General features: G+C 37.1%; 1 protein-coding gene across 1 annotated transcript; it reads left to right on the top strand.

Moving 5' to 3' along the window:
• Positions 1–35: 35 nt before the first annotated feature.
• Positions 36–25,651, top strand: LOC117295785 (RNA polymerase II elongation factor ELL2-like). Its single transcript, XM_033778539.1, has 11 exons — positions 36–205; positions 11,067–11,114; positions 14,973–15,100; positions 15,649–15,777; positions 16,076–16,315; positions 16,816–16,936; positions 17,622–17,731; positions 19,531–19,855; positions 20,398–20,717; positions 21,169–21,385; positions 22,420–25,651. The coding sequence occupies exons 1-11, from the start codon at positions 74–76 to the stop codon at positions 22,534–22,536; spliced, it is 1,887 nt and encodes a 628-aa protein (XP_033634430.1). The 5' UTR covers positions 36–73; the 3' UTR covers positions 22,537–25,651.
• The last annotated feature ends 1,972 nt before the right edge of the window (positions 25,652–27,623 follow it).

The raw sequence follows: 27,623 nt of genomic DNA, 5'->3' as shown, positions 1-27,623 counted from the left end.
GCGATAAGTTATACATTTTGAGGTGAGGTGGGAATCAGACGGAGGGAAACAAGTAGCAGACGCGATGTAGAAAATGGCGGACTTAGTGGCGAACACTCAATATGGTCTGTCGAGTAGCGCCCATTCATGCCCAGATAAGACCGCTTTGCTGCTCAAACTCACAGATTCTTCACTCAAGGCAATCGAACGATACCAAAAAGCAAAGGTAAGAGTCAAAAAATGTTGTGATCGGAAGTTCTAGGGTGAATTAGTGTGGCGTGTCGAACCGTATGTTTTCCTAATTGTGTTTTCGTGTACACACAACGCGCACAATGCAATGGGGACGTATTATTGTATTGTTGCCGTTTGTTGCGACATCTCAAGTTCAAGGCGCCCTGTCCATGTTTACACTTTGTAACTAGCATTGCTCTATATCAAAATATTTCCATCAAATTTTTTGTCTGTGTGTGAAAGAACATTCTAAAGGTTGAAATGTACAATATGGTGGAACAATGAATGGCCAGGCTGGACTGGACAGGAACATAAAATTAAAAACCAACAACTTACAAAAAATACGTGGTTTTCTTTAATTGGTTTAACAATAGACCTTATGCATTGACGTCATCCAGCCGCCATCTTTGAGGTCAAACGGTGACGAAACAATCAAAACGCACATAGATTGACCAATGAACAATCTCGTTTTGACCTCAATGCGGGGGCGCCGTACTGAAATGACGTCATGTGCATAAGGTCTATTAGGCCTTAGTGTTTATGTAAATAAGAATCACATACTTCACACAATGACTTCATATTAACTTAAAGTGCCTAGTTGTTGGACAAACTTTCCATCACGATCACCGCATCAGTGGGCTATATCAGACAAGTGTACTACTAGTACTAGTAGATGAAGTAGTAGAAGTAGAACAAGAAACAGGAAGAAATGTAGGTCATTATTGTCGTTATACAGTTTAAAGCCATTGGACACTTTCGGTAAACAGTATTGTCCAAAGGCCCACACTTCATATGACAACTGATATAAAAAATAACAAACCTGTGAAAATTTAGGCTCAATCGGTGATCGGGGTCGGGAGAAAATAACAGGGAAACCCACCCTCGTTTCCGCACGTTTCCCTGTGTCATGACATGTGTTTAAAATAAATCCGTAATTCTCGACAACGAGAATTTATAATTGTTTTAATGTTATCTCAAAAAGTAAAGCATTTCATGGAATAATATTTCAAGAGAAGTCTTTCACCATTACCTTCTGTAAACCCTGTAAGTTATTTGTAAATCTGTGAACTTTTATTAATTTTTTCTGTGCCGAAAGTGTTTAATGGCTTTAAACGGTGTATGTACTTTTTGTAGGACAAAAAACAGTTTGAAGATAGTGATAGTAGAAAACTTCCCTGAAAATATTACGTGCTAAGGTGATGTAGTTTTTGGGAAATGAGTAAAACATTGTCATGAAAATAATTTTCGTCTCATGAGACGAAAATTATTTTAAGCATTTACAAACGTTTTTTTCATGACATTGTTTTACTCATTTCTCAAAAACTACATGTACAGCACCTCAGTAAGTAATATTTGAAGGGAAGCTTTCCACTATCATTATCTTCAAACCCTGTAAGTTTAATGTAAATCTATGGACATTTTGAAAAAGTACCCAAATCCTTTAAAGCCATTGGACCCTTTCGGTTCAGAAAAAAAGAAAAAGTTCACAGATTTACAAATAACTTACAGGGTTTACAGAAGGCAATGGTGAAAGACTTCTCTTGAAATATTATTCCATGAAATGCTTTACTCTTTGAGAAAACAGCAAAACAATATAAATTCTCGTTAACGAGAATTACGGATGTATTTGAAACACATGTCATGACACTGCGAAACGCGCGGAAACAAGGGTGGGTTTTTCCGTTGTTTCTCCCGACTCCGATGACCGATTGAGCCTAAATTTTCACAGGTTTGTTATTTGATATAGAAGTTGTGGTACACAAAGTGTGGGCCTTGGACAACACTGTTTACCGAAAGGGTCCAATGACTTGAAGTCAAGTAAGTTAAGATAAAATCAGACCTTGACATGATTGCTTGCTTGTTGGACACACAGAAACGTACTGTACATTTGGGGAAATTTGACCTGTTGTTTGAGACACAGTTACTAACTGGCCTTCTATTTTTAGCATGAGCAGATGGCAGATTGCCAATAATTTTTATTGAAAGCAGAAATGATGATGTAAGCAAAAATTGTTGTTGTTGTAATATATTGAATGATCCAAGGCGAATTGGCTTGATAGAGTCTAGACCCAGTGACTGGAGTACATGTACTGTACTGCTCTTTCTGAAAATGTTGACTTTGATGGTCACATTAACTAAATTAACATTAGCACCTCAGGCAAACTTTTGTATTTCACTGTGGATCAGTAATTTGCTGGGCTGTTATGGTTCTCTTTCATCACCGGTCTTTTATCACGTCTATGATAAGACCGATGATAAAGAGAGCTCATGTAACCATATTACAGCCGAACAAAGTTGGCTTAAGTGTATTGTCTTCTCGGTATGTCAAAGATGTAATGCTGGCATTTAATTTAAATCATATGAGTTCATGTACGTCTTAAATTGTTGGTCCGTCATAGCCCTTGGGTCTGTTGTAGCTCTTCAGTGGAATTAACGTAACCAATGAAGTACGATTGCAGACGTGCTTTTAAGGCTTCGTATGGAAATTAGAACGACCACGGAAACATGACAAGCTGTTAGTGAAAAAGAAGCAAAAACCTTCAATGAAGAAAGCATAAATGTGACGCATCTTTTCGTGAGAAAAGAAGGGTTTCGTAATTTGTTATTGTCAGTTTTCTTGTGATAACCTAAATTGCAAAACAAAACTTGTCAAAATGTTGAATATGTCATGATATGTTTTTTGACATTCAACGCAAGTCATATATGGTTTCAGGCCTGAAACTTCACAAATGCCTTGGTGCCCATGAAATGTTCTGGCAATAGAAATATACAATTCACCATGGAGTGCCCTTTACCAAGGAAAAAATGCCTTGCTGCCCTTGCCCTTTCAAAAACAAAGCATACCGGCCTGCGGTTTATTGAATAGTTGTATTTAAAGGTTGAGAAAACAGGATTACATGTACGTGTACATGTAGCTGTTGCAAACAACTTGCCTACATCATGGAGGTAGCTATGCCTACATGTACCAAAATGGACCACCCGGTGGTATAAATGCAAACAATAGTTAAGGGTTAATAAGCAATCATATCGGATAAATTCATGAGATTTAAAGAGTTTCATACACGTAAATGGAAATATTTCACACAAACTGTATTACTTAGATTTGAAATTGAAATCAACATTATGACCAAAATGAATGATAACGCTAACAGCTGGTGTCATGAAATAAAAAAGCCCTCTTATTTGCACCATATTGATTGAAAGTTAATTGTGTATACATGCCGTATGTAGTACACAGCTGAGACTATTAAATTACATTTTCTTTTTAAATGAAAAAATAAATAATAATGACTTATTGATTCAAATTTACATACATGTACCACACTATATCCAGGACCAGCAAGTCCGAGGGTATACATGTTAGTAATGACATTCCATATTCAAACTTAATACTTTACAAGTAGATTGAAAATCCATATCCCAATTCCAGAGCGAGATTGCATTTTTGTGCAGTATTTTTTCTTGGTTTTTGCCATTGATAATTGGTTTTGTCAATGAAACTCTGTTTGAACAACCATAAAGACGTTTCGTCGTAAACATAATTTTACAAATTTTAACAGCTCGTTCTTTTTGGTAAATGGTCTTGTTTCTCAAGAGCACTCAGACTGTTATAAAGCCATTATGTAATGAACAGATGGCATCTCGGGAAAGGCCTCTTACGAAAATAATACTCCCTCTAGTTAAAAAATTTGGGCTGAGTACATGGAATGGAAAGAAGGAAGAATCTTTGAAAATTAGGCATTTAGGCACAAATTTATCTGGATTGATTCCATTCATCGTTTAAAATGCCTTTTAAAAATAAAAAGCTACCAGGGCCCAATTTCATAGAGCTGCTAAGCACAAAAATATGCTTCTTCCTTGATAGAAACAGGTTCACCAACCAAATTTCCATGTGATTTTCAGGATAAGCAAACAAACACTGAATACCAGTAACAAGCACTATGCAACAAACGAAAATTTGGCTAGTAATCCTGTTTTTATCGAGGAAGAAATTTCATGCTTAGCAAATTTTTGTGAAATTGGGCCCTGACCACGACCATCGTGGGTCTCTTTATCCCAATGTACATGTACTTAGCAATCTCAAACTAATGATTTGCATCATACCAAAAGGGGACCCGACCGGCACACATCATCAATTTGGTAACATTGAAGGCTGGCCCATGACGAATGTCTCTATTATATTACATAGAAAGGTATGCCTAAACACATGCCATGTGTGGTTGGTTTGGACTGCTAAGTATGTCATGATTACTATAACCTAAACCATGACATTGTGTTACTCCTCCATGGTTACATGTAGCTAGAGCTTAGGGGTGTCTGGGTGTCTTAGCAAGCCAAGGGGTGTCTAGAAGGCGTAGCTTGAGCTAAGTTGTGTAATAATAATAATAATAATAATGGACACTTAAAGCCATTGGACCCTTTCGGTAAACAGTACTGTCCAAGACCCACACTTCGTGTATCACAACTTATATATAAAATAACAAATCTGTGAAAATTTAGGCTCAATCGGTCATCGAAGTCGGGAGAAAATAACGGAAAAACCCACTCCAGTTTTCGCGCGTTTCGCCATGTCATGACATGTGTTTAAAATAAATCCGTAATTCTCGCTATCGAGAATTGATCTTGTTTTACTGTTTCCTCAAAAAGTAAAGCATTTCATGGAATAATATTTCAAGAGAAGTCTTTCACCACTACCTTCTGTAAACCCTGTAAGTTATTTGTAAATCTGTGAACTTTTATTTTGTTTCTGTACCGAAAGGGTCCAATGGCTTTAAGCCGGTTTTCGCCGCAAGCGGCGCTCATGGCGCTACTCTACCAGGGAACAACAAGCAATGAAAGTAGCAAACAACAAAATAAGACAATAAACTTAACAAAAGGCTTCTCTATGAAAATGAGTTTTTAAACTGTTCTTGAATGTGTTGAGTGTTTTGGATAGTTTCACATTTGCTGTAAAGCACAAATGTGTGCCTAGGTGTCTTAGCTAGAGTCGAGGGTTGTCTGGGTGCCTTAACTAGGAGTTTTCCGGGTTTCTTAGCTTAAAAGTTTCCACTAAATTCTATCATTACTTTGTAGCCTGGACTTGATTTTACGAGGTATTAATAACATTCATATTTTGGATTTGAAAGATCAATTCACATCTGAAGTCAAGATCAATCTCGGCTAAAATCTGTGAAAATAAGCGTTGGTAAACCACCATGGTAGTGTTGTTTTGTGACATCACTTTTTACTTAGCACTTAAGATTGATTGATAGGCAAAATCATTCTTTGAGATGAACTTGATTGGTCTAGCCAGCCACTGTGTGAAATTAAGCTCGATGAAAGTTCCACTACAGCAGCTGTTTACCAAAACAATACACTGCCAAAAGTTCATTAAGCCAATAAAGTGAATCATTTATGAGTGACAGTTGACGAAGTAGAAGCTGAAAATACGCTCTCGCTTTCCGATAATTACAACTTTGATTGGCACTACTGTAATGTGTTCACTCGGGTGTGACGGTTCATTCATATATTGTAGATTTCATCTTTCAGAACCATTGACAGGAATAGTGTACACAGTCAGGCTATACACAGTTACTAATAAGTCAAGTCAAATTAACACTGACTCTTACAGACGAGCTGTGATACCACGGTGCACGCACGGCTCAGGTCTAATTCACTGTTCTTTGAATGTCACAAAACAACATTCTCAACACTGGTTTGATTGAGATGAATTTAGTTGCTAGTCGTTAATATGGTGGCTAATTTTCCACTTGTGTGCCATCAAATTTAAGCTGGTAGTGTTTAGGTGATAAAAATGGCTCTGGCGAAGCACAAGTATTGCTGCCGGTACCTTGAGTTACATAATGTGAAGCTTGGTATACTCGCCATTAATTAATTGCTTCTGTCCTTAAATTATTATTTTTCTTTAAAAGGAAGGTAAACATGTAGGCCTAATCACTCTGAAAATCAATAGTAATAAAACCTTTTGTTAGAAGCCTTACAGCTTCTGTAGTAAAAACCATTTATTTTTGAGAAACATTTCACTTTCGAAGTACATGTAGTGGTTATTTTTTTTTAAAAGGTTGCTGGTTTTATGCTCCACTTGAGTGTGGATATATATAAAAAGGTTTTTATGCCCCCAAATTTGAATCTGAGAAGCGTTACTGCATCTCAGAACGTGTGTAGTTCTTCTATCGTGGTTTTTTCGCTCCAGATTTTGGGGGATATCTCAAAAACGCGACAACCTTTGGTAATGACATTTTCACATGTTCGTTTGATTGTGACACTACATTTATATAGGATTCTGCCAGTTAAACGTTTCCAAAAACCAAAGCTATACCTACATGTAGCCTTGAACATGCCATTTGTTATTTAAATCAGTCTGTGTTATCTAAAATGTCCATTGCCTATAATCATTGACAGTTTATGCAGACAGACAGGCAGACAGGTAGACAGATGAACAGATGGGAAGACACTCCCACACTGAACATGACTTCACTCCGGGTTATTAATGTATGTCCCACCCTCCTCCATTTAGCTTTAACCAGCTGAGGTTAATGTTGGTAATGTGCACATTCCAAGAAACATTCCATGCTTTATTTATCTTTGTTCATAACCTTATTTAAAAACAAATCTTTACAACATAGACCTACCTTCATAAAATGTTAGCAAACTGTGGAAGAGTGGTTAAGAGCACCGAACCGAATCTCTGGCATGGTTGGTGTTTCTGATCAGCAGAGTGTGGGTTCGAGTCCAGGTCATGACGCTTGGTGCCCTTGGGCAAGACACCATTATTTATGTTTAGTTTTGTTGGTCCAGCCAGTGTCATTCTGAAAATCTCAATGTACTAAATTTATACTAAATTTATATCAAATTGCCATCACAAAATATTTCAGACTCAAAGTCAAAATTTGAGTTACGGTGCAGTTTAACAATCTATTGTCAGTTCATTAATTTTTGTGAATTTTTATTTTATTTTGTTAATTTACTGCAAGCTCATTTGTGGTTACTCGAATTCACAACCTAGTTGTGATTAAATTGTTAATTAAATTTTACACTAATTACCGCAAATTTATTATTAGTGTTGAATCAAACGAATTCATTTTAATGGCTGTCCACTTTTTAGATTAATTTGCCAAATATGATAAAAAAGACGATTATTTCATTAAAGCCATTGGACACTTTCCGTAAACAGTATTGTCCAAGGCCCACACTTAGTGTATCACCACTTATATATAAAATAACAAACCTGTGAAAATTTAGGCTCAATCGGTCATCGGAGTCGAGAGAAAATAACGGGAAAACCCACCCTTGTTTCCACACGTTTCGTCGTGTCATGACATGTGTTTAAAATAAATCCGTAATTCTCGTTATCGAGAATTTATATTGTTTTAATGTTTTAATGGAACAATATTTCAAGAGAAGTCTTTCACCATTACCTTCTGTAAACCCTGTAAATTATTTGTAAATCTGTGAACTTTTTTTTTTTTCTGTACTGAAAGTATATAATGGCTTTAAAACTCGGCTCAGTCTGAATGTTGAAATGGTTGGAAATATTACATGGTGTTCAGAAAGAATTTTCTGAAGATATTTACGTGATGTTGTTTGTACAACAGCTGGACAAACTCTAGGTGTTTCTATAAAATATACACTATAGAGAAGGGTTGAAGTGGGAAACAATACCTAACGTGAAGAGCCATGTTAGGGGACCGGCCATGTTAGGGGACCGCTGATGTTCTTGGAATGTGACTGGCATTCCAGACACATTTTGTCTTTAATCGGTGTACATTGGTGGTCGATATCCCCATACCTTTTATTGACCTCCTTGTACTGAATGTGTTTTGTGATTCCAAGACTGTTCATATTACACTTGACCTTTGACCAGCTGCTTGTACGGAATGTGATCTGTGAATATCTGGGCTTACAAACTCTTAAATGTACATGATGAGTATTTCAGATGCGCCAAATGCCAATAGGATAAAATCCTCTTGAACTTTTGATGAACATACATGTATGAAGTACAGTATGCCTGCGTACAGTACATGTATGTTTCCCCTTGCATTGAAATTTCAGAGTTTAGGCCTAAGTGGATTCTTTAAAAGGATGGTTTATAGAAAGGAAGGTGTACAATGTAAGTTTGATGTTGTCACTCTTAAAGCCATTGGACCCTTTTGGTTCAGAAAAAAACCAAAAAGTTCACAGATTTACAAATAACTTACAGGGTTTACAGAAGGTAGTGGTGAAAGACTTCTCTTGAAATATTATTCCATGAAATGCTTTACTTTTTGAGAAAACAGCAAAATGATGTCAATTCTCGTTAATGAGAATTATGGATTTATTTTAAACACATGTCATGACACGGCGAAACGCGCGGAAACAATGGTGGGTTTTCCCGTTATTTTCTCCCGACTCCGATGACCGATTGAGCGTAAATTTTCACAGGTTTGTCATTTGATATAGAAGTTGTGGTACACGAAGTGTGGGCCTTGGACAATACTGTTTACCGAAAGGGTCCAATGGCTTTAAAGGCAGTGGACACTATGGGTAATTACTCAATATAATTATTAGCATAAAACCTCTCTTGGTGACGAGTAATGGGGAGAGGTCGATGGTATAAAACATTGTGAGAAACAGCTCCCTCTGAAATGAAGTAGTTTTCGAGAAAGAAGTAATTTTCCACAAATTTGATTACGAGACCTTGAAATTAACCATCTAAACGCACACAACTTCGTGTGACAAGGGTGTTTTCTTCTTTCATTATTATCTCGCAACTTTGACGTCCGATCGAGCTCAAATTTTCACTGGTTAGTTATTTTATGCATATGTTGAGATACTCCAACTGTGAAGGCTAGTCTTTTACACCGTGGTCGCGGTAGGTTTACAGCGCGGAGCGTTCCCATGGGACTTTTTATCGGCCCTGATAACTTACCGTGGCTGCGCGGAAGTCTTCCGCGACCTCATTCGGCCTGTTAGTTTTACATCACGGTCGCGGTAAGTTGACAGGGAGGTCAGTTTAACATGCGTTCCCATTGGATTTAATTTTGTCATTCTACAGAAAAGTCTCGGTACTTAAGCAAAAATAAGTCCAATGGGAACACGGCTTTTGACAATTACCAAAAGTGTCCACTGTCTTTAAAATAAAAACTTACCTGGTTAGAAGTACAGCAGCTTTTGATAGCATTTTGGGAATCAATTTACTTTGAAGTACATGAAGTAATGTGGGTATAAATGGAAAAATCAGTTTTTATGCCGCAAAATTTTAATCTGAGAAGCATTATTGACAGTAACGTCTCTCAGAATGTCTATTCCAATTAAAGAGTTTCTTTGTGCATAGCTGACTGGCCAAGGACATAATCTCTGTGGATTTTTCTGTGATTTTGAAATAAAATTTTCGCTGGTTAGTTTTTGTATACGATTATAACCATCAAAAGGTTCCAAAACCAAAGTTGACTTTCCCTTCGAGAGAATATCTATGATAACATTGGTAAGCCAGGAAACACTGTTAGTTTTAGAGTGTCATTTACACGTTAAACAAACTAAACCTATGAAACTGTCATTAAAATAATGTGTGCTTGCCCTTTAAAAAAAAAAAATTGTTTGTTTTCTGACATTGACAATGTTTACAACAGGTTGAAAAGTAAATGGATTGTAACATCTTATAAAATGTAAGCACAATTTTCTGAAATAAACAACTACCCCCACATGTTTTTAATTAGATTTAATTAGATTTAAAATTGATTTCTACCATGAATTGTTTTCCTTTTTTTTTCAGTACTTTGTCAAAACTCATGCTTAAAACTATTTTAAAATTCCTGGTAGTTGTTTTCACTTTTCTCATCTAAATATTGCATGATTTGATTGTGCGAAATGTTGACAATGAACTGTTATTCCCCGGGAAAAAAAAATATAATACAAAATTATGTTGATTGAGACAAGTACAATACACTATAAAATCAATTAAATTGTTTAAATTAAAAATACAATCGCTAAAAAGGCCATGTCTGTTCACACAGAAAAAGATTGAAGTCATAGATAGACTCATAATTAAAACCCTTTGTGCAGATGGTAGAAACTGATACTTGGGGTAGATAAAGAAACGTTCTTAGCGACCGACCACAAAGCCGTTACACAATGAGGATGAGAGTTTTGGAGAGAAAGCTCTGTGCGTAGCGAAACGTGATAGTCGTCAATATAATGTAGAAATACATGTACTAACCAAATTGAAGTGTTTGTCTGGGTCAGTCTGGGTCTACTGTTGTGAGGTTTCTGTTCGTCTACAGTTTTCTGAATTCATTAATTACCCCCAAATGTTTTTTTAAATTGATTGAGACAGGTACAATTTAAACCAATCAAGATTTTTAACTAGGATTATAATCACTCAAAGCATACCAAAGTTACAGGGTTTTAGTTTAATTTTGATCAAAATTATTGTTGAGTTTGAGAATATTTTTAAAGATTAGAGAGATGTGTTGATGATTATTTGGATGCCATGACCCTTGGCAGGTTATGAAAATAATTTGAGTGCATTTTTAGTCCGTTATTCAAGTACATATTTGGTATTGAAAGCTTTTAAAGGATGTTGGGTAATTTTTTTTTACAGTGTCATCAATTGCTACTCAATTAATGACAACTTTCTCATTTAAAAACTTTGCATTATTTTTGTATGTTGAATTGATGCAACTGTAATGTTTACCCTTTCAGGATTATGCAAAATATATGCAATGTGTCCTTCCGAGCATGAAATCTCTGGGTTTTTTTTTTATATTTCAATCAGCTTGAAAGATATTATTGTTCCCCAGAAAGTTTGATTTAGTATTATTTTGTTTGATACTTCTTCTTTGATAAACTTTTCTTCTTTCTATTTTTTTTTATTACAGGGGAACATTCGCAAGACACCTAAAATCCATTTCAAAGGAAACAAAGGGGTGAGTATTTGAGTTGAGTGTCTCATGGTATTAAGTCAATGAGCGTTGAGAGATGGGAACTCTTAACCTATATTTCAAAGGAGTAAACAAATTGGGCGAGTTTTTTAGTTGAGTGTCTCATACATTGTACATGTACCTGTCATAGCGTTGAGTCAGTGAGTGTTGAGAGATGGATACTCAAAGCCTAGATTGTAGAATTCATTTTACATGATGCAAAGGGTTGATTAGTTGTATGTATAGTGTCAGTGAGTGTTGAGTACTGGGAACTCATTTAAACCTTAAAGTTGTTTCAAATGATGCAAAGGTGTGAGTTTTGAGTTGAGTATCCCACAGTATTGAGTCATTGAGCATTGATATATGGGAATTTATTTCTTGACAAAGTAAATCGATGAGTATTCGAGTTGTGTGTCTCATAGTATTGAGTTGAGTCAGTGCGTGTTGAGTGATAAGAACTCATAGCAAAGGGGTGAGTATTTGAATGTTGTGTGCCATACATGTGGTTTTTGATTGTTATGAGATGGGAACCCATGACCGGCAGGAGTTTGGAGTCGCAGTTTGGGATTAATACAAAATTAGAATTACTGTAAGTTTTTTAGGTTTGGAGCTCAGGACTAAGGATTAAATTAATCAGTTTTGGGAGTTGGCATTTGAACCTTGGGATAAACAATTGGAGTTGTGCATTGTACTTGTCATGCTTTTGGGAGTTTGGGTTTGGGGTTTGTGATTTTAGATTTAAGTGGGATTCAGTGTTGGAATCAGGGGGTAAAAAAGTTGTGGTGCATTGTACTTTTCATGCTTGTCGTACCTTATTTCTAAGGTCGTACTTGCTCATTTAGTTTAGGTTTGTGATTGATTTAAGTTGGTTGAGTTCGTACATGTAGGATACAGGGTCACAGGGTCTTGTTTCCCCCGTCTCCAGGTCCCAGTTGCAGGGTTAGGGTTCAGGGTTTTTCAGGATTTAAAATGCATCTGGTGTTGTTTTATTTCCCTCGGATTTGTCAAGTGCAGTTGAATTGACTCTGGTGCAGTTTTCTGTTTATTGGACGCTATGTAGCAGGGATGAGAAACTTAAGAATTTTATCCTATTTCAGACATGTTTCCATTTCCTGGTAAGCCCCTTGTGAAAATGCCTCAGATTATGGGATGTTGTTGCAGCTGATGCGTGAAGCTAACTATTCTGAATGCAAAATAAAGGGAAGAAAACAAAAAGGAAAACAAGTTTTCTGAGTTTTCTGAGTGACCTTCAGTTGTCATGAAACCTTAGACTTCATGGAAATCGGGCAATATGACATCAATAGAGTTTCAGGAAATGTGAATGTTTAACAAGTTGAATGAAAGTTGGATCTAGATAATTACAATACAGTATGTAGGGTTTCGGTGTGTTTTTGTTTCCTGACAGGAAATTCCTGCAGAGGTGTTAATCTATGTATCACTGAAGAGGACATTTCTGACAGTACGAGGGCTTGAAATTCTCCATGTACATTCTTTAAAGCCATTGGACCCTTTCGGTAAACAGTAATGTCCAAGGCCCACACTTCGAGTATCACAACTTCTATATAAAATAACAAACCTGTGAAAATTTAGGCTCAATCAGTCATCGGAGTCGGGAGAAAATAACGGGAAACCCACCCCTGTTTCCGCACGTTTCGCCGTGTCATGACATGTGTTTAAAATAAATCCGTAATTCTCGCTATCGAGGATTGATATTGTTTTAATGTTTTCTCGAAAAGTAAAGCATTTCATGGAATAGTATTTCAAGAGAAGTCTTTCACCATTACCTTCTGTAAACCCTGTAAATTGTGTGTAAATCTGTGAACTTTTATTTTTTGTTCTGTTCCGAAAGTGTATAATGGCTTTCAAAGATGGAAATTTGCATCGGGATAAAGAATATTAATTCGGGTTTTAAAATAAAGAATTCAAGTCAACCAATCTTTCCATGTTCTAATGAACTAATGTGAAAATATCCCTAATTATTGAAACTTTTTCCCTATTATGTTGAATGTAATTTGAAAAATCTTCCTGATTGTTGTGTACATTAAGTCTAGCCTGTTTGCAAATGCAAATGTTGGCAGCTCTGCTTTCGCACTAATGTCATTTTTGAGTTCTGCCATGGAAGGGCAAACCTGTTGACCAGAGTATAAAACGGATTTGTTTTGGTCACTCATTGGATTTGTTTGAAGAATGAAAATCCATGGGAACTTGTTGTGAACTCCAGCTGGAAATGACTCAGGCTTGTGGTGACTCAGGGGCTCTGTTAGATACAACGATGGGGGCAATGCACTCATTATCTTATATTGACTCAGGTTTGAATCAAATCAAAACGTATGGATTGAAAATTTGTACTGGTATGAAGTTTGCATACACAGTGAATAGTGTATACATTGTTACGTCATTGAAAAGCCATTGGACACTTCCTGAACAGAACAAAAATTAAAAGTTCACAGATTTACAAATAACTTACAGGGTTTACAGAAGGTAATGGTGAAAGGCTTCCCTTGAAATATTATTCAATGAAATGCTTTACTTTTTGAGAAAACATTAACACAATTATCAATTCTCAGTATCGAGAATAACGGATTTATTTTAAACACATGTCATGACATGGCGAAACGTGCAGAAACAAGGGTGGGTTTTCCCGTTATTTTCTCCCGACTCTGATGACCGATTGAGCCTAAATTTTCACAGGTTTGTTATTTTAAAGTTGTGATATTCGAAGTGTTGGCCTTTGGACAATAATGTTTACTGCTGTTGTGCGATTGCTTTAGAGGGAGGGTAATCAGGGTATATAACTTTGGTAATAATGATAATGAATTTATAAACTTACTTGGGCAGAAGTAGGAAGCACTGCAGCTGTTGATAATGTAAAACCTTTTTACTAAACACTCCCCGTCAAATGTTGGTCTTAGAGAGAGGGACCACTTCTCAGATTGTAATATTCAAATTACAGATCATTCTTTTCTTCCTGCATAACCGCTCCAGACTTTCGGCAATATCTCAAAAACGCCATCACCTTTTGAAATGAAATCTTCACAGGCTAGTTTTATTGTATATCTCATCATAGACCCTATGCTATGGAACAAAACAATCAAGCGGTTCTATAATCCAAAGGTATACATTGTACGCGTTTACTTTGCCTTTATGAAGTTATTTTTCCAGACTTTTTTTGAAAATAGTTTTCGATAAACATGTACCTTTTGTTTTAAGTTGCTATTAAAATACTCTAACTGACATTGTCTGAACACATTTGAGACTATTTGATTATTTTATTATAATGGGCTACATGTACATTCAAAATTATTGTTCTGTTAAAGAAATGCAAGTCGCTTTTTTGAAAATAGATATGTCTATGAAGAGGACTGTCTGCCCAAAACAACAAATGCTTATCATCAGTGGACCAGGCATACCAATCTTATCATGCTGGTGTTGTGTGACCATAGAGTGGAGTGTAGTGGAGGATTGATGGTGGCAAGTGGGTCAGGGTGTAGGCTTGGTTCAAGCTGGGTTTCGGGCTAACCCAAGTTAATGGCCCCTTCAAAAGTTTCCTATTGACTTTACAGGCGTGTACATGTATGCTTTCGTTTTTGAAGGGCAAGGGCACCAGGGAATGTTCTCATTGGTAAAGTGCGCTCCATGACTATGAGGAAATTGTAAAGTTCTCCTGGAGCATTTCAAGGGTACCAAAGCAATGACCAGGGGGTCCTCGGAGCAATTGCCTTTGTTGCATCTGTGAAGGGTCAGGCCTGACTTTAAGATTTTCCAAAGGAGGTGCCTTTTTCAGAATGAAAATGGCCTTGCCCTTTCAAAGATAAAATCTATGCCTGGTGTTGACAGTTGACGTTATCTTGTTTTGCATTTCAGATCATTACAATACCAGTGAGAGAAAGCGGCGACAATACCGAAGGATTCCGTGATTTCAAATTTACCGTACAACCCAATTCGGTACCGGCTGGCAGCAGCTATGAGTGCATACAGCAATTTACAAACAGGTCAGTGCAGGGTCATAATAATAACCGATTTTTAACATAGCGCTTTTCTCTCCCGAAGGGCGTATCAAAGCGCTTCCAACATTATTACCCCTCGTCAATTGGGCCTTAAACCGTCTCAACTGATCTGTCATCGTTCAAACGTCATCTTAAGATGTATCTTTTCAATTTTCGTTTGAACTACAGTGACTTGCTAGCTTCCGGCACCTTAGAATGGACCTCCAGATACTGTGCGCCATGTAAATTGTTTGTTATTTCTGTTATTGTGAATAGCATCCTGCACTAAATGAGTCACTTTTATTTAAAAAACCTGTGCTCAGACAAACATGCCAAACCACGTAGGTGACCACTGCGTCATCAACGCGCCAAACTGCACTAGTAGTGTAGTTTATTGTGAGTAAACATACAATCTGGATGCACGCACTCTAGTGAAACTTGACACTTTTGTGTGAGATCCGGGTACTTGGCTTCTTTTATAAGCATTAGTGACTGAGGTCCACGGAGTGCTATTGAAATTGACCATGCGTTCTTGTTTTGTTCTTTTCTTATAGTAAGGGTATACCCCATCTGGACTCCATCAGCTGCATCAAGACTAAGGTCATCGTCAGCGCAACGGATGATGTCTATCAAACCACACAGGAGAAAATGAAACTGGCTGATGAAGAGCTAAAGAAGACCAGGTAAGCAAGTTCCGATACTGCTTAAGCAGGATTATCAACTAAGTATAAAGAAGTTCCATTGGGAGATTCGGTGCTAAGCAAGATTATCAAATAAATAAAGAGAAAGTCCCAAAGGGAGGTTTGTTGCTAAGCAAGATTATCAACTAAAGATAAAGTCCCAAAGTGCAGTTAAGATCAATCTTAGCTCTATGTCAAATCGGCCTCTGGACACTACTACAAGTTGTGAAGAAGTTTTGTGTGCTCACATGTACTTGAAAACAAACAGCTTCAACAAAATATTTACTTTATTTTTTTACAGCACTAAGGAGGTCAGTCAAAAAGAGATCAAGGCAACCCGCAAGATCAAGAAAATCACAAAACGACCGGGTCAGATTTCCCTGAGTAAGCCGTCTATTACGCCCAAGAGCCAACCAACCAATACAGCAAGTGCAATAAGCTGGAGTAATGGTACCAAAGCGCCGACTAGTAGTCGGGTATCGCATGTTCCGCCCAAAGGAGCTACGACCACCAAACCAGCTGTATCAAATAGATCGTATAGGTAAGTTTATTTATATATGAAGAGAGGTCTGCAGTAACACCATGTGAATATCTCTTTTTTAGGTGGTTCTTCTCCTGAAAACAATCAGAGCATACTGATTGAAAGGTTGATTCGTTAACTACCGGTTCTTTTCAGAACCAACACTACTCAAAAAGATAAATTCACAGCTGCTCCGGGGAATTTGGGTAAAAGACACTTTTGGCTGCTTTGGAAACTGCAGCTTGCGGCTGCATTTGTGTGCCAGCTGCTTGTGGCCGATACGGACCTTTGGGTACAAGCCGCTTGCTGCTGTTATAGACATTTAGTACAAGCTGCCAGTAGCCAATATGGGAATTTGGGTAAAGGTCTCCAAAGTTTCAACTACAAAATTAGAGACCTTTTCTCTTCTGGATAGAATTCAGGAAATGTTTTGTTTTGCCTAGATACACACCTTCCTGAAAAGAATGATTTTGTTTTGTAAACACAACTCAATCAATAGAGAAACCATTTTGTATCCGCAGGGACCGTGTTATACATCTGTTAGCGTTGAGATCTTACAAGAAGCCTGAACTCATCCTAAGACTTCAGAGAGACGGCATTGTTATGAAGGATAAGAATCAACTCAGTAGCACCTTATCACAGGTACGTGGGCAGCCGTTTTATTTGTATTCTTTCAAATCAATGTCTTCACTGAACTGAGGCTGTGGGGAAAAAATGTTCCAACATTTCTGGGTTTTTTTTTAAATGAGAGAAACATGTTTTCAGATTTAACTTTATTTTTCAGCTGCAACTTTGATATCCTCATTTTTATATTTGGTATGTTGTGGCCGAGGGCGGTCTATTTCAATGGACCCAAGCTCTGGTGTTTATCAGCAAAAGAATGTGGGTTCGAATCCCGGTCATGACACTTACTTTTAAGCAAAGCACTTAAACCATAATTGCGCCATAAGAAGTCGGGAAGGTATTGCATACTGCTCTACCTGTCAATATCTTTGTACGGGGGTGCCAGTCAGAAGCCATACAACTGTTAACGGCCAGATGGTTGGTGACACACCCAAGGTTACAATACAACCTGGGAAGTGGCAGCCGGGGGATCCCTCTAAGGAAAAGCAACTTACAAAAACAAACCACCAGGGAAACTGACTGGGTAAATTTTGTTAAAGGCAGTGGACACTATTGGTAATTACTCAATATAATTATTAGCATTAAACCTTACTTGGTAACGAGTAATGGGGAGAGGTTGATAGTATAAAACTTTGTGGGAAACGGCTCCTTCTGATGTAACATAGTTTTTGAGAAAGAAGTAATTTTCTTCTTTGTGCCGCAGGTTGCAACATTATCAAGAGACAACGCCTACACACTGAATAAACATTTATACGATGAAGTACAGGAGGATTGGCCATTGTACAGTGAAGCCGATAGGTCACTAGTGACAAAGTAAGTTTGAATAAGGGAATAAAAGGGTAGCGACATGTTCTTACACGGCCGTTTAAAGCCGGCAGGGTCGAGTTGTCGTGTGATAAAGGCCCGAGCCAAAGGCAAGGGCCTTCAGAGCACAGCAACGACCCTGCAAGGTTTTAAACAGACATTTAAGAACGAGTCACTACTCTTTTTATTCCCATTCATGAATGCTCTTTTGTTAAAAAACGTCACAAAAATACAATTACAGACCTTTGGACAGTTGAAAATTCGAGTTTGACAATTTTTTTTTCAAAAACTTTGTGAAGAGTCTGTTGCGCGTGGGTTGTGTGTACCCGCAGGCGCTTAGAAATATATTACGTGCGCACGATTAGAATTAGGTTATGCGCTGTTACTAATAGCTATGAATTGCGTTCCGCGTGATAATCTTGCGCGCCTGACACGCGGAAGCTAGCCGGTTATAAACACGGGTCAATATCAACCATTTAAACACCCCCACTTGACGCTCTCTCCACCAATAGGAGTAGAGAAACTGTCTGGGGTATTTATGAATACACATTGTGTCGCTGCGACAAGGGTTTAACTAGATTCACAAAAATGTTTTTTTCATGACTAAAACACTATTACTATGCAATAATGTGGTATCTGTGCATCCATTGACTTTGTGTGCACATCCGGGTTATGATAAACGAGCTATGACCTTTTGACATTCACAAAAACTCACTTTTCATATAAACATGATTTTAGGAGGTTTGACCTTGTTTCATTGACGTAACAAACAATCGTCCAGTCCACACTGAAAGAAAAAAAAAATTGTAAAAAAATTGACACCAACCTTGTCCAGCGTGTCATGACACTACCTTGTTTCACTGTGAAGCTCCTCTTGGAAGTGCTCCAAGCATCCTATATTTACCAATATAGGAATCCTATATTAATTTCTTTTAGCATAATGCATTGTGACTGTAACTCTACGGGAAAATAAGTATGACATATGACGCAAGTTCCACCAATCAAATAACAAGGATCAATGTGTGCCATATATAATATTCTTTACCCCGATGCAAATTTAACTTCTGTTAAAATAATGTGAATTGTTATGTGAGGGTTATTATTAGGTGTGTATATCTCTTTTGAGTAGTATTTGTTCTGAAGAGAACTGGTGGTTGACATTTCAGAACCACCACTACTCCAAAGAGATTTACACATGGTGCTACTGCAAACCTCACCTGATTATACTCACACCATCCAAAGTTTCAAATCTTACTTCATGCAATCATGATATACTTCCTGCCTGTAAGTCCAATGTCCAATATTTTTGCTCATGGAAACGTCTGAAATATTGTGTGATTGAACAGCCCTGAAATGTCTATTGAAGCCTGTACATGTTGGTCAGCCCTTGTATAGTACATAAAATATTCCTTTTTTTTTTAAAGGGCCAATAATCATGCCTGTTTTTAAAAGGATTGGGGTACTTATTGTAACACAAAACACAATGTCCACAGATTTACATTAAACTTACACAGTTTGAAGATAATGGTAGTAGAAGGCTTCCCTTAAAATATTACTTGCTGAGGTGCTGTAGTTTTTGAGAATTGAGTAAAACAATGTCACGAATATACGTTTTACATGCGAAATACTTTTTGTGTCTGTTTTACTCATTTCTCCAAAAACTACAGCACTTCAGAAATAACTATTTTAAGGGAAGCTTTCTACATCAATATCTTCAAGCCGTGTAAGTCTAATCTAGCCATTGTGTTTTGTGTCCTGCAAAAAGTATCCAGACCCTTTAATGTGAATTATGTTTCCTTTTGTTTTAGGAATCTAAGACATTTAAATCCTAAAGAACATTCCTCATCTGTCACTGCTATGTCTGTCTCCTTATCAACGTCATCATCATCGTCTTCAACATCGTCTTCAAAATCGTCTTCAAAATCATCGCTGTCGTCAAAACCGCCGTCGTCGAAGACGCCTTCGTCAAAAACACCGTCTTCAAAACCGCCCTCGTCGAAACCGCCCTCGTCGAAATCATCACTCTCAAGAATACCCTCCAAAGACTTTCCCAAGCCAAACCCTGTACCAACGGTGGACACCATGCGGACTGTGCAAATTGCCGCCGAGAAATTTAAAAAAGCCAAAACTGCGGTAAGAAGGGTTTTACTTTACTGTACCGTATTTAGCATAGTACCCACTCATAGTAAAGTTTGAACCTTTCAGAGGTACCAGTTAGCTTGTCTCTTAGCTAGTCTTATAAGTTTTTCACTATTCCATATTTCATATGAAATGTGGATGCTTTTTTTGTAACTGGCGGTTCATTCGCTTTTGGTTTGCACCACAAATAAGTAATAATAAAGAATAACACTGAGCTAGCCAGCTGGGACACTTACATGTATGAGAGAATTTAGACTGGTCATCCTGTGTTTTAACAACCAATTGGCCAGCGGACTACTGAACTAGCCAACCGGACCACTTGAAGAGGGTTTTGACTGGTCCTTAGGTTTTCTAACCAGCGTGTCTTGAGTTGTTGTAAGAACCTTCAAACATTGTTACAAGATTCCTTGCTTAAGAATCACCATTTCCCAGTCATTGAGGAAATATTTATTGAACTTTTATCAAAGGTATTCAATTGTTCATCCAGTTGCCAATCCAGGTCTACTAATTTCTATGACTGTTGTTGCTTTTTGTAGAACAAGAGACCGCTCTTGCCAGATGTTGTTGACTTCAAGGCCCCAAAGAAGACCCGGATCGCCCACAATGCCAAAAAACAGAGCCCTACCGGTGACGGGTCCTCCGCGTCTTGTTCCCCGCCTTCAAAGTACGATGTCAGCAGTACGACCAAGCAATCACCCGACCATCTCGTCTCCAGTCCTCCCAGTATTAAACCAGTGGAGAAGGAGAAGAAGAAGCGTCAAGAACCCGAGACGAGGTCAAAGGTCATAGAGTCTGTCGGGAAACTTTCACCGCCGAGCGATGTATCGTCAACGTCCAACGGACCAGATTACCTAAAGTGAGTTTAAGATTTGTAATTTTTTTTCTTGGGATCTTTCTCAAACTATGGCTTGGGCTCCGGCTTCGGCTCGAGGCTCCGTTTGTCGATGTTCAAACTTCTGTGCCCCCCCTGCTGCTCCAAACCTATATAGGCCTTGAAATTTCTACTGCGTTTCTACTGAAACCTAGCATGCATTGAAAACTAGGCAATGGTGTTTTCAAAGTAAATGCATATATGTATATGAAATAGCATCCCAGTAACAGAGTCTGCTCCCGTCCCAAACTGGAGACGGAGCTAATTGAATTCAACAAATTTGTTTATGTCTTCGAGAAAGACTCTGCTAGAGTTGAAACTTATTTTTTGCATTCATACCATAATGTCCTTTTCGTTTGAAAGCAGTTTGCAACAGCCTATTATGTTTTCTGAATCGATGAAAATTTATAGAAAAATGTCTTTCTCTTACCTGCAGCAAATTCACAACAATCGCCTCCCACGAGCAGAAACAGCGCTACAAAGATGTGTTCAATCGGGACTACCCTGAGTATAAGAAGATGCATTCCTACGTGGAGGGAGTCACTCTCAAGTTTACCAAGCTGAAAGAACAACTCCATAATGCGTCGGAAGACAGCGAAGAATATCAGCAGATCAAGCTCAAAGTTCTAGAGGAATATACAATTATTCAGGCGGTAGGTGTTTTTTTTTTTCCAGGACAATTCTGAATTTTTGTGTGTCTTATTGTAAGGCTGTTAGGCGCTCTTTGGTGTTTGTTTACTTCCTTTCCCCATAGATTCCCTCCTTTTTAGACTTTCTCATTCAGTAGTTAATAACTTGTTCTCCCTCATCCTACCTTTATTTTTGTACATTGTGTTTTAAATTAGCCCCTTCACTCTAACTTCCCCCACCCACTTTGTCTCCCTATCTATTGATTATGCCCTTGCTTTTTCTTGGCCAAAATTGCCTGTCTCTGCTTACTGTTGGATTCTGTGCTTAGAGCCCCTAGACCAACTGTGCTTTTATTTATGTACGCCTGTAGTGACTTGTCAGAGATTTGGGGGAAGTTCGTTCTATAGTGATGGGCCAGAGTGTGAGAAGGATCGGGCTCCCCATGAGTGATAATATCAATTATGAATATTTGTCAGGTATTTTAATTGAACTACTATTTATTTTGGAAATGGAACAATCTTATTTTGATTTGCCATTATGGAGTATGGCGCTGTATGTGTAGAATTTCGCGGTTAAAGGGTGTATGTAACTTTTGTAGGACAAAAAAACACACTGTCCACAGACTTCCACTTAACTTACACAGTTTGAAGATAATGATAGTAGAAAGCTTCCCTGAAAATATTACGTGCTGGGGTACTGTAGTTTTTGGGAAATGAGTAAAACAATGTCATGAAAATAGTTTTTGTCTCATGAGACGAAAATTATTTTAAGCATTTACAAACGTATTTTCATGTCATTGTTTTACTATACTCATTTCTCAAAAACTACAGCACCTCAGTAAGTAATATTTGAAGGGAAGCTTTCCACTATCATTATCTTCAAACCCTGTAAGTTTAATGAAAATCTGTGGACATTTTGAAAAAGTACCCAAATCCTTTAAAAGAGCCATAAAATTAGACCCTGTTCACCACAACGTTCACCCTACTCATTCTTTACTATTAGCAATAATGAGCTTCATCAAGGCTTGACTAATTGATATTCACTTCTCCATGTGTAGGACAAAGATTATCTCAAGAAAGAGTCGAGATGGCGTGAGCTCCACGAGAAATTAGCGCATGTCAAGAGTTTGATAGCAGCCTACGATAATTCTAGACAACACGGAACAACGACATAGGACTCGGAATGAAACCAGTATTCCACAGTGTGCTCAGATCACAACAGTAAAATCACATCATGAGACGAGGGTAATACCTTTTGAATCTATTTAAATATTTAAAGCAATTCCTTTCAAAATGAAATGAAAACCTAGAAACTTTTAAAGTTGTTGCTTGACAGTAAAGTTAGTTTGATATTGGACATTGGACATTCACATAGGTTTGCACAGCCAATGTCTAGTTTGCTATTTCCATTGCTGTACAATCCTGTGCGAATGTCTAATGTCCAATATCAAAAATAAAAAAAAGTAGACATTCGCTGTATAAACCTATGTGAATGTCCACTATCAAAATAATAAGTAGACATTCGCTGCATAAATCTAAGTGAATGTCCAATATCAAAATAATAAGTAGACATTCACTGCATAAACCTATGTGAATATCCAATGTCCAATATCAAACTGACTTTACTGTCACTGTTTATTGATCATGTCTTACTTCACAAGAAAGGAATTTTTTATATTTTCAAACTGTATTTTTGGTTCAAGACGCTATCTGTCTTACTGGAAATACTGATGTTATGTTAACGTTGGTATAATATGATGGTGTCAGGCGAGGTGTGACTGGATTTAGAAAATGTTCTACTCCATATTGGTCTGATGTTGTTGTTTACTTTCTGTTAAATTATTTTTTTTTTATCTGAGGCCATGTCTGTTTAAGAAGTATTGCTTTTTGACCCATTGAAATGTAGTTGATTTAAAAAGATGTATTCCTTTTTATACAATTGCCATGATTGTTCTTCGAGTTAGAATTTTAAAAATTACTCAAAACTTACTTTTTTTTTCATTTCATATTTTGTTTTTTCCTAATGCGACAAGAGAGGAAATAATTGTTGAAAATATGATGTAAGGAAAAACAAGGAAGAAATGGAGTTCAAAACATATATTTCTTATTGAATGATTGCCATGATTGTTCTTCAAGTTAGAACTTAAAAAATTACTAAAAGATTACTTTGATTTCTTTCATTTCATTCTGATTTTTTCCCTTTTCAACTTGCAACGAGAGAAGAAATAATTGATAAAACTATGTTAAAAGGAAAAAACAAGGAAGATATCCATTTAAAAAAAAAAGAAAAATATTTATTAAAAAAGAAAAGAAAAAGAAACCAAAAACTTTCTACAATTTAAATAAAATGATAAGGGCTTCCAAGTTTTGTTTGTCTTCATTTTCTGCACCTTTTTATTATTGATCATAAAGTACCAAAAAATATAAAAAATATGAAAAGTCATCGTAGCTTTGATAAAAGGTGAAGGTTTGTGAATATCCTTTTGAAAGATTTGGTTTCATTGATTACACTTTTTATGAAAAAGAAACTGTTTTTTTTTTCCAGTAGGTTGTCAGATTCAATTTATGAATCAATTATGCAATAATTTTAACCAACTGTTTTGCACTCTTTATCTGAAATTAATATTTGCTGGAATACATTCTTTAGATCAACCGCTATTTCTACAAAATTGACGTAAATTTCAGTTTAAAAGTGTTTTTAATTATAACCCTTGAACTTATTTTTCTGTTTTTAGTCTCGTTAAGGTAATGTCATAGATTGGTAAAAACTCCAAAAGTTAACGATTGTAAAAACTTACTGGGTGAGAAGCACTGCAGCTGTTGATAGTCAAAACTATTTTTTTTAGAAAGGATACCCCTTGAGGTTATATTGTTTGAAAACGTTTGAAATTGAGAACTCTCAGACTTCAGAGGGTCGGTTTCCTTTTGCGAAAGCTGCAGCCAGAGAGTGGTGGTTGGTACCCGCTGTCACCTCACTAAACATGGATGGGTTTGACGTCCCTGTGAAATACTGTGATAATTTGTTGCTGTTTCCTCAGCAAGTAGACACTTTCACATGTGACTTTTATTGTATCTCACCTTTACAATTTTATCAACAAATTAGCATTGCCTTGACAAATGCCAATCTATGACCCTACCTTGAAGCGTTCATTTTTATTTCAAAGAAAAATAGCAACCTTAAAGTTAGGAAAGCGATATAGTTGGAAGGGTCCCTGTTGTCGAGCTCAAAGCAGACCTGTGGCTGTACATGGAATTATAAACTCCTCACACAGTTACAGCATGCACCCAATCCATAGGTGATAAGAGCCCTACATCAGAAAGCCTGTAAGCACAAAAACTTGCTAAGCACGAAAATGCTTTTCTTAGCAAAAAAAAGGTAACCAGCTAGAACACCATACAGTTACCATCCATGAGACTGGCATCTCGGGTAATTTCGCGCTTAGTCAAGAAATTTGCTAGGCAGAATGTTTTGCCAAGGGCCCAAACACATTGCTTAACAACTCTCTGCTAAGCTGAAATTGGCAAAATACCAGTCACAAAGGATTCATGTAACTTGGTAGTTTGGCTGGTAACCTTAGTCTGGAAAGCATAAATTTGTTGTGCTTAGCATCTTTTTGTGCTAAAGCAGCTTTATGAAATTGGGCCCTCAATCTTGACAGTACAGTCCTTTTAAGACAGACATGGCCTTGAGTGGAACGGGAGATGTGGAAATACTGGTTTCAAATTGACAATGATGGTACTCACTGCACAGTATTACTTTGAAACAAATGTAAACTATTTACTTATAAGAAAGAGAGTTATAATTACATTACTACAAGTCAATGATGCAAATTTTGAGATCAAACTTTTTTTTTCTTCAGAAAAAAACATATTGCAATAATATTTTACAGTTTACCCAGAACAGAACCACTGCTTTGTAAATTATTATAGATGTTGTGAATTAGTTTGAGAAATTCTTTGTTGATTTGGCAATACCCACAATCTCTGTATCATGTTTTTTCAATTTATGAACGAGGAGAGTTTTGGTCGATAGCATTCCAGTTTGAGGTCTGCATAAGCTCTCAAATAAAATCAATGTGAATTCCTTTTTTTTTGGGCCATAGTTGAAGGGAATTAGCTGTTTGTGAAAAGCTTACCTACCCAAATTACCTTTGAGACGTGGTTGCAGTCTACACATATGTAATGGGAAGACTCAATACAGAAACCGTACAGTGTAAAGGCCGGTTTATAGTCGGTCGCGCGATGGTCGCGCGACCGAAATCTTGCGCGCAATCCTAAGACTGAGGCCTAAAAACCATGTCTTTTTATGATCGCGCGTCGAGATTTCCGACGCCCGACCATCGCGCGACCGACTATAACTCGGCCTTTACATTTGTTAAAGATTTCACCTCGTGTAAACTATGACCAAGCAAAACATCAAAAGAGGGATTTGTATAAAAATGTCCGTATCCTGCCTCCATTTTTGCATTCGTTATGAAAAAAATGAATATCTATGATTATGAGATATTCTTTTGAGTAAAAATGAGTGAAAAAGTGGCGACAGGACACAGAAATTGTTCCCAGGATTTTGAACTTGTCAACTTCAAGTTACTGTACCAATGTAACAGAGCTGCTTAACTCCAAATGTTGACATCTTACTATCTTACTATCTTGTCAAATAACTTACCTTAGTACTGATGACTTAACAGTGTCCTTTAAGGAACACATTGCCTTGGATCGGTCGAGTTGGTATTTGAAAATTGTTTTGTAACCATTTGTTATAAAATCGATATAGTTAGAAAGATGTTGTAAAAGTAGAATACAATGATCTACACAAATATGCCTCAGAGTAAAAAATTGACTCCCATAAATGTCTGACCGTGTTAGTTCACGACGTAAAATGAAAACCGTGCAATTTTGAGTGATACCTGTGTGGATCATTATATTCTACTTTTACAACATCTTTCTAACCAATATGCATTTCATAACAAACGGTTTCAAACGCTTTTCATAGACCAACTCGACCGATCCAAGGCAACGTGTTCCTTTAAACACTTCGCAGAAGAATGGGGAACCTTTGTTACTCTGCACAGAAATGCAGCACTTGACGCACCAATACAGGGGTCTGTTGGTTACAATTTTAAAGAAACTAGTCAAGTGGAATAAATTCAGACGTCACGCGATAGAATGCTAATATTTTCATCATGCCCATTGAAGTCAGTAATGTAACTATAACCCTTGGTTTTTTAAATGATTAGAAATATTTAAAGTGAAATGATTTGGAGCCTCATTTTAAAGCTGTATGGGCTGTCACAATCCAAACAAATCTATGTATTGATTGGCTTATAAACTAATACGATTAAATTTCATAACTATTTGTACAAGTCTGAAGTAGATTAAAGGTATTATACTGGATTGGTAAGGACAACAAAATTGCATTCCTTCTGTGAAATATTTCTCTTTTTAAAATGAAGTCATATTTGAGACATGCAACAGCTGATTTCGGTTGTTAACAACAAAATTCAAGACGATGGGTTAACATGCTGGAAATTGTGCATGGTGTTTCACTATTTTCCTGTCTCACATAATGGATTAAAGAGAAGGTACACGTTTGTTAATTACTAAAAACAAAATTAATTTTAAAACTGACTTGGTAACAAGCATTGCAGAGCTGTTGATAGTATAAAACATTGTGGGAAACGACTCCCTCTGAAGTAACCTAGTTTTTGAGAAATAATTTCTCGCTAAAATAAAAAAAAGACTTCTAGCTAGAAGTCCTTTATTCCTAGCTGAAAGCACACAAATTCGTCCAACAAGGGTGTGTTGTCTTTCATCATTTTCTCGCAACTTCGATGACCTATTGAGCCCAAATTTTGACAGGTTTGTTATTTAATGCTTATGATGGGATACACCAAGTGAGAACACTGGTCTTTGACAATTACCAAACGTGTACGGTGCCTGTCAGCCCAATGCTTGCTATTCCTTGTGCAGTGTTTATGGTTTGTAGACCAAAACATGAACGCTTTCTGCGACTATTTCGTCAGCTCTACCAATCCTGTACAATACCATGAAGAAGGAACACATAAGGCGGACAAACATCTGGTTTAACTGAGTTGGTAAATTTTATTACGATAATCACATTATTACATTTTGTCACAGGACTCGGGGGAAAGTACTGATTATACAAGTGCTGACACGCACATCGGTGTATGGGTAAAAGCAAAATTGGTATTCTTTATCCCTGGATCCTGATGCAAATTTAATATCTATTATTACTTACATT

This window comes from Asterias rubens, chromosome 10 (genome assembly GCF_902459465.1).
Source record: "Asterias rubens chromosome 10, eAstRub1.3, whole genome shotgun sequence".
NCBI classification, from domain to species: Eukaryota; Metazoa; Echinodermata; class Asteroidea; order Forcipulatida; family Asteriidae; genus Asterias; species Asterias rubens.
Note: the sequence above shows the minus strand (reverse complement) of the source record. Positions and strands in the feature narration are given on the sequence as shown.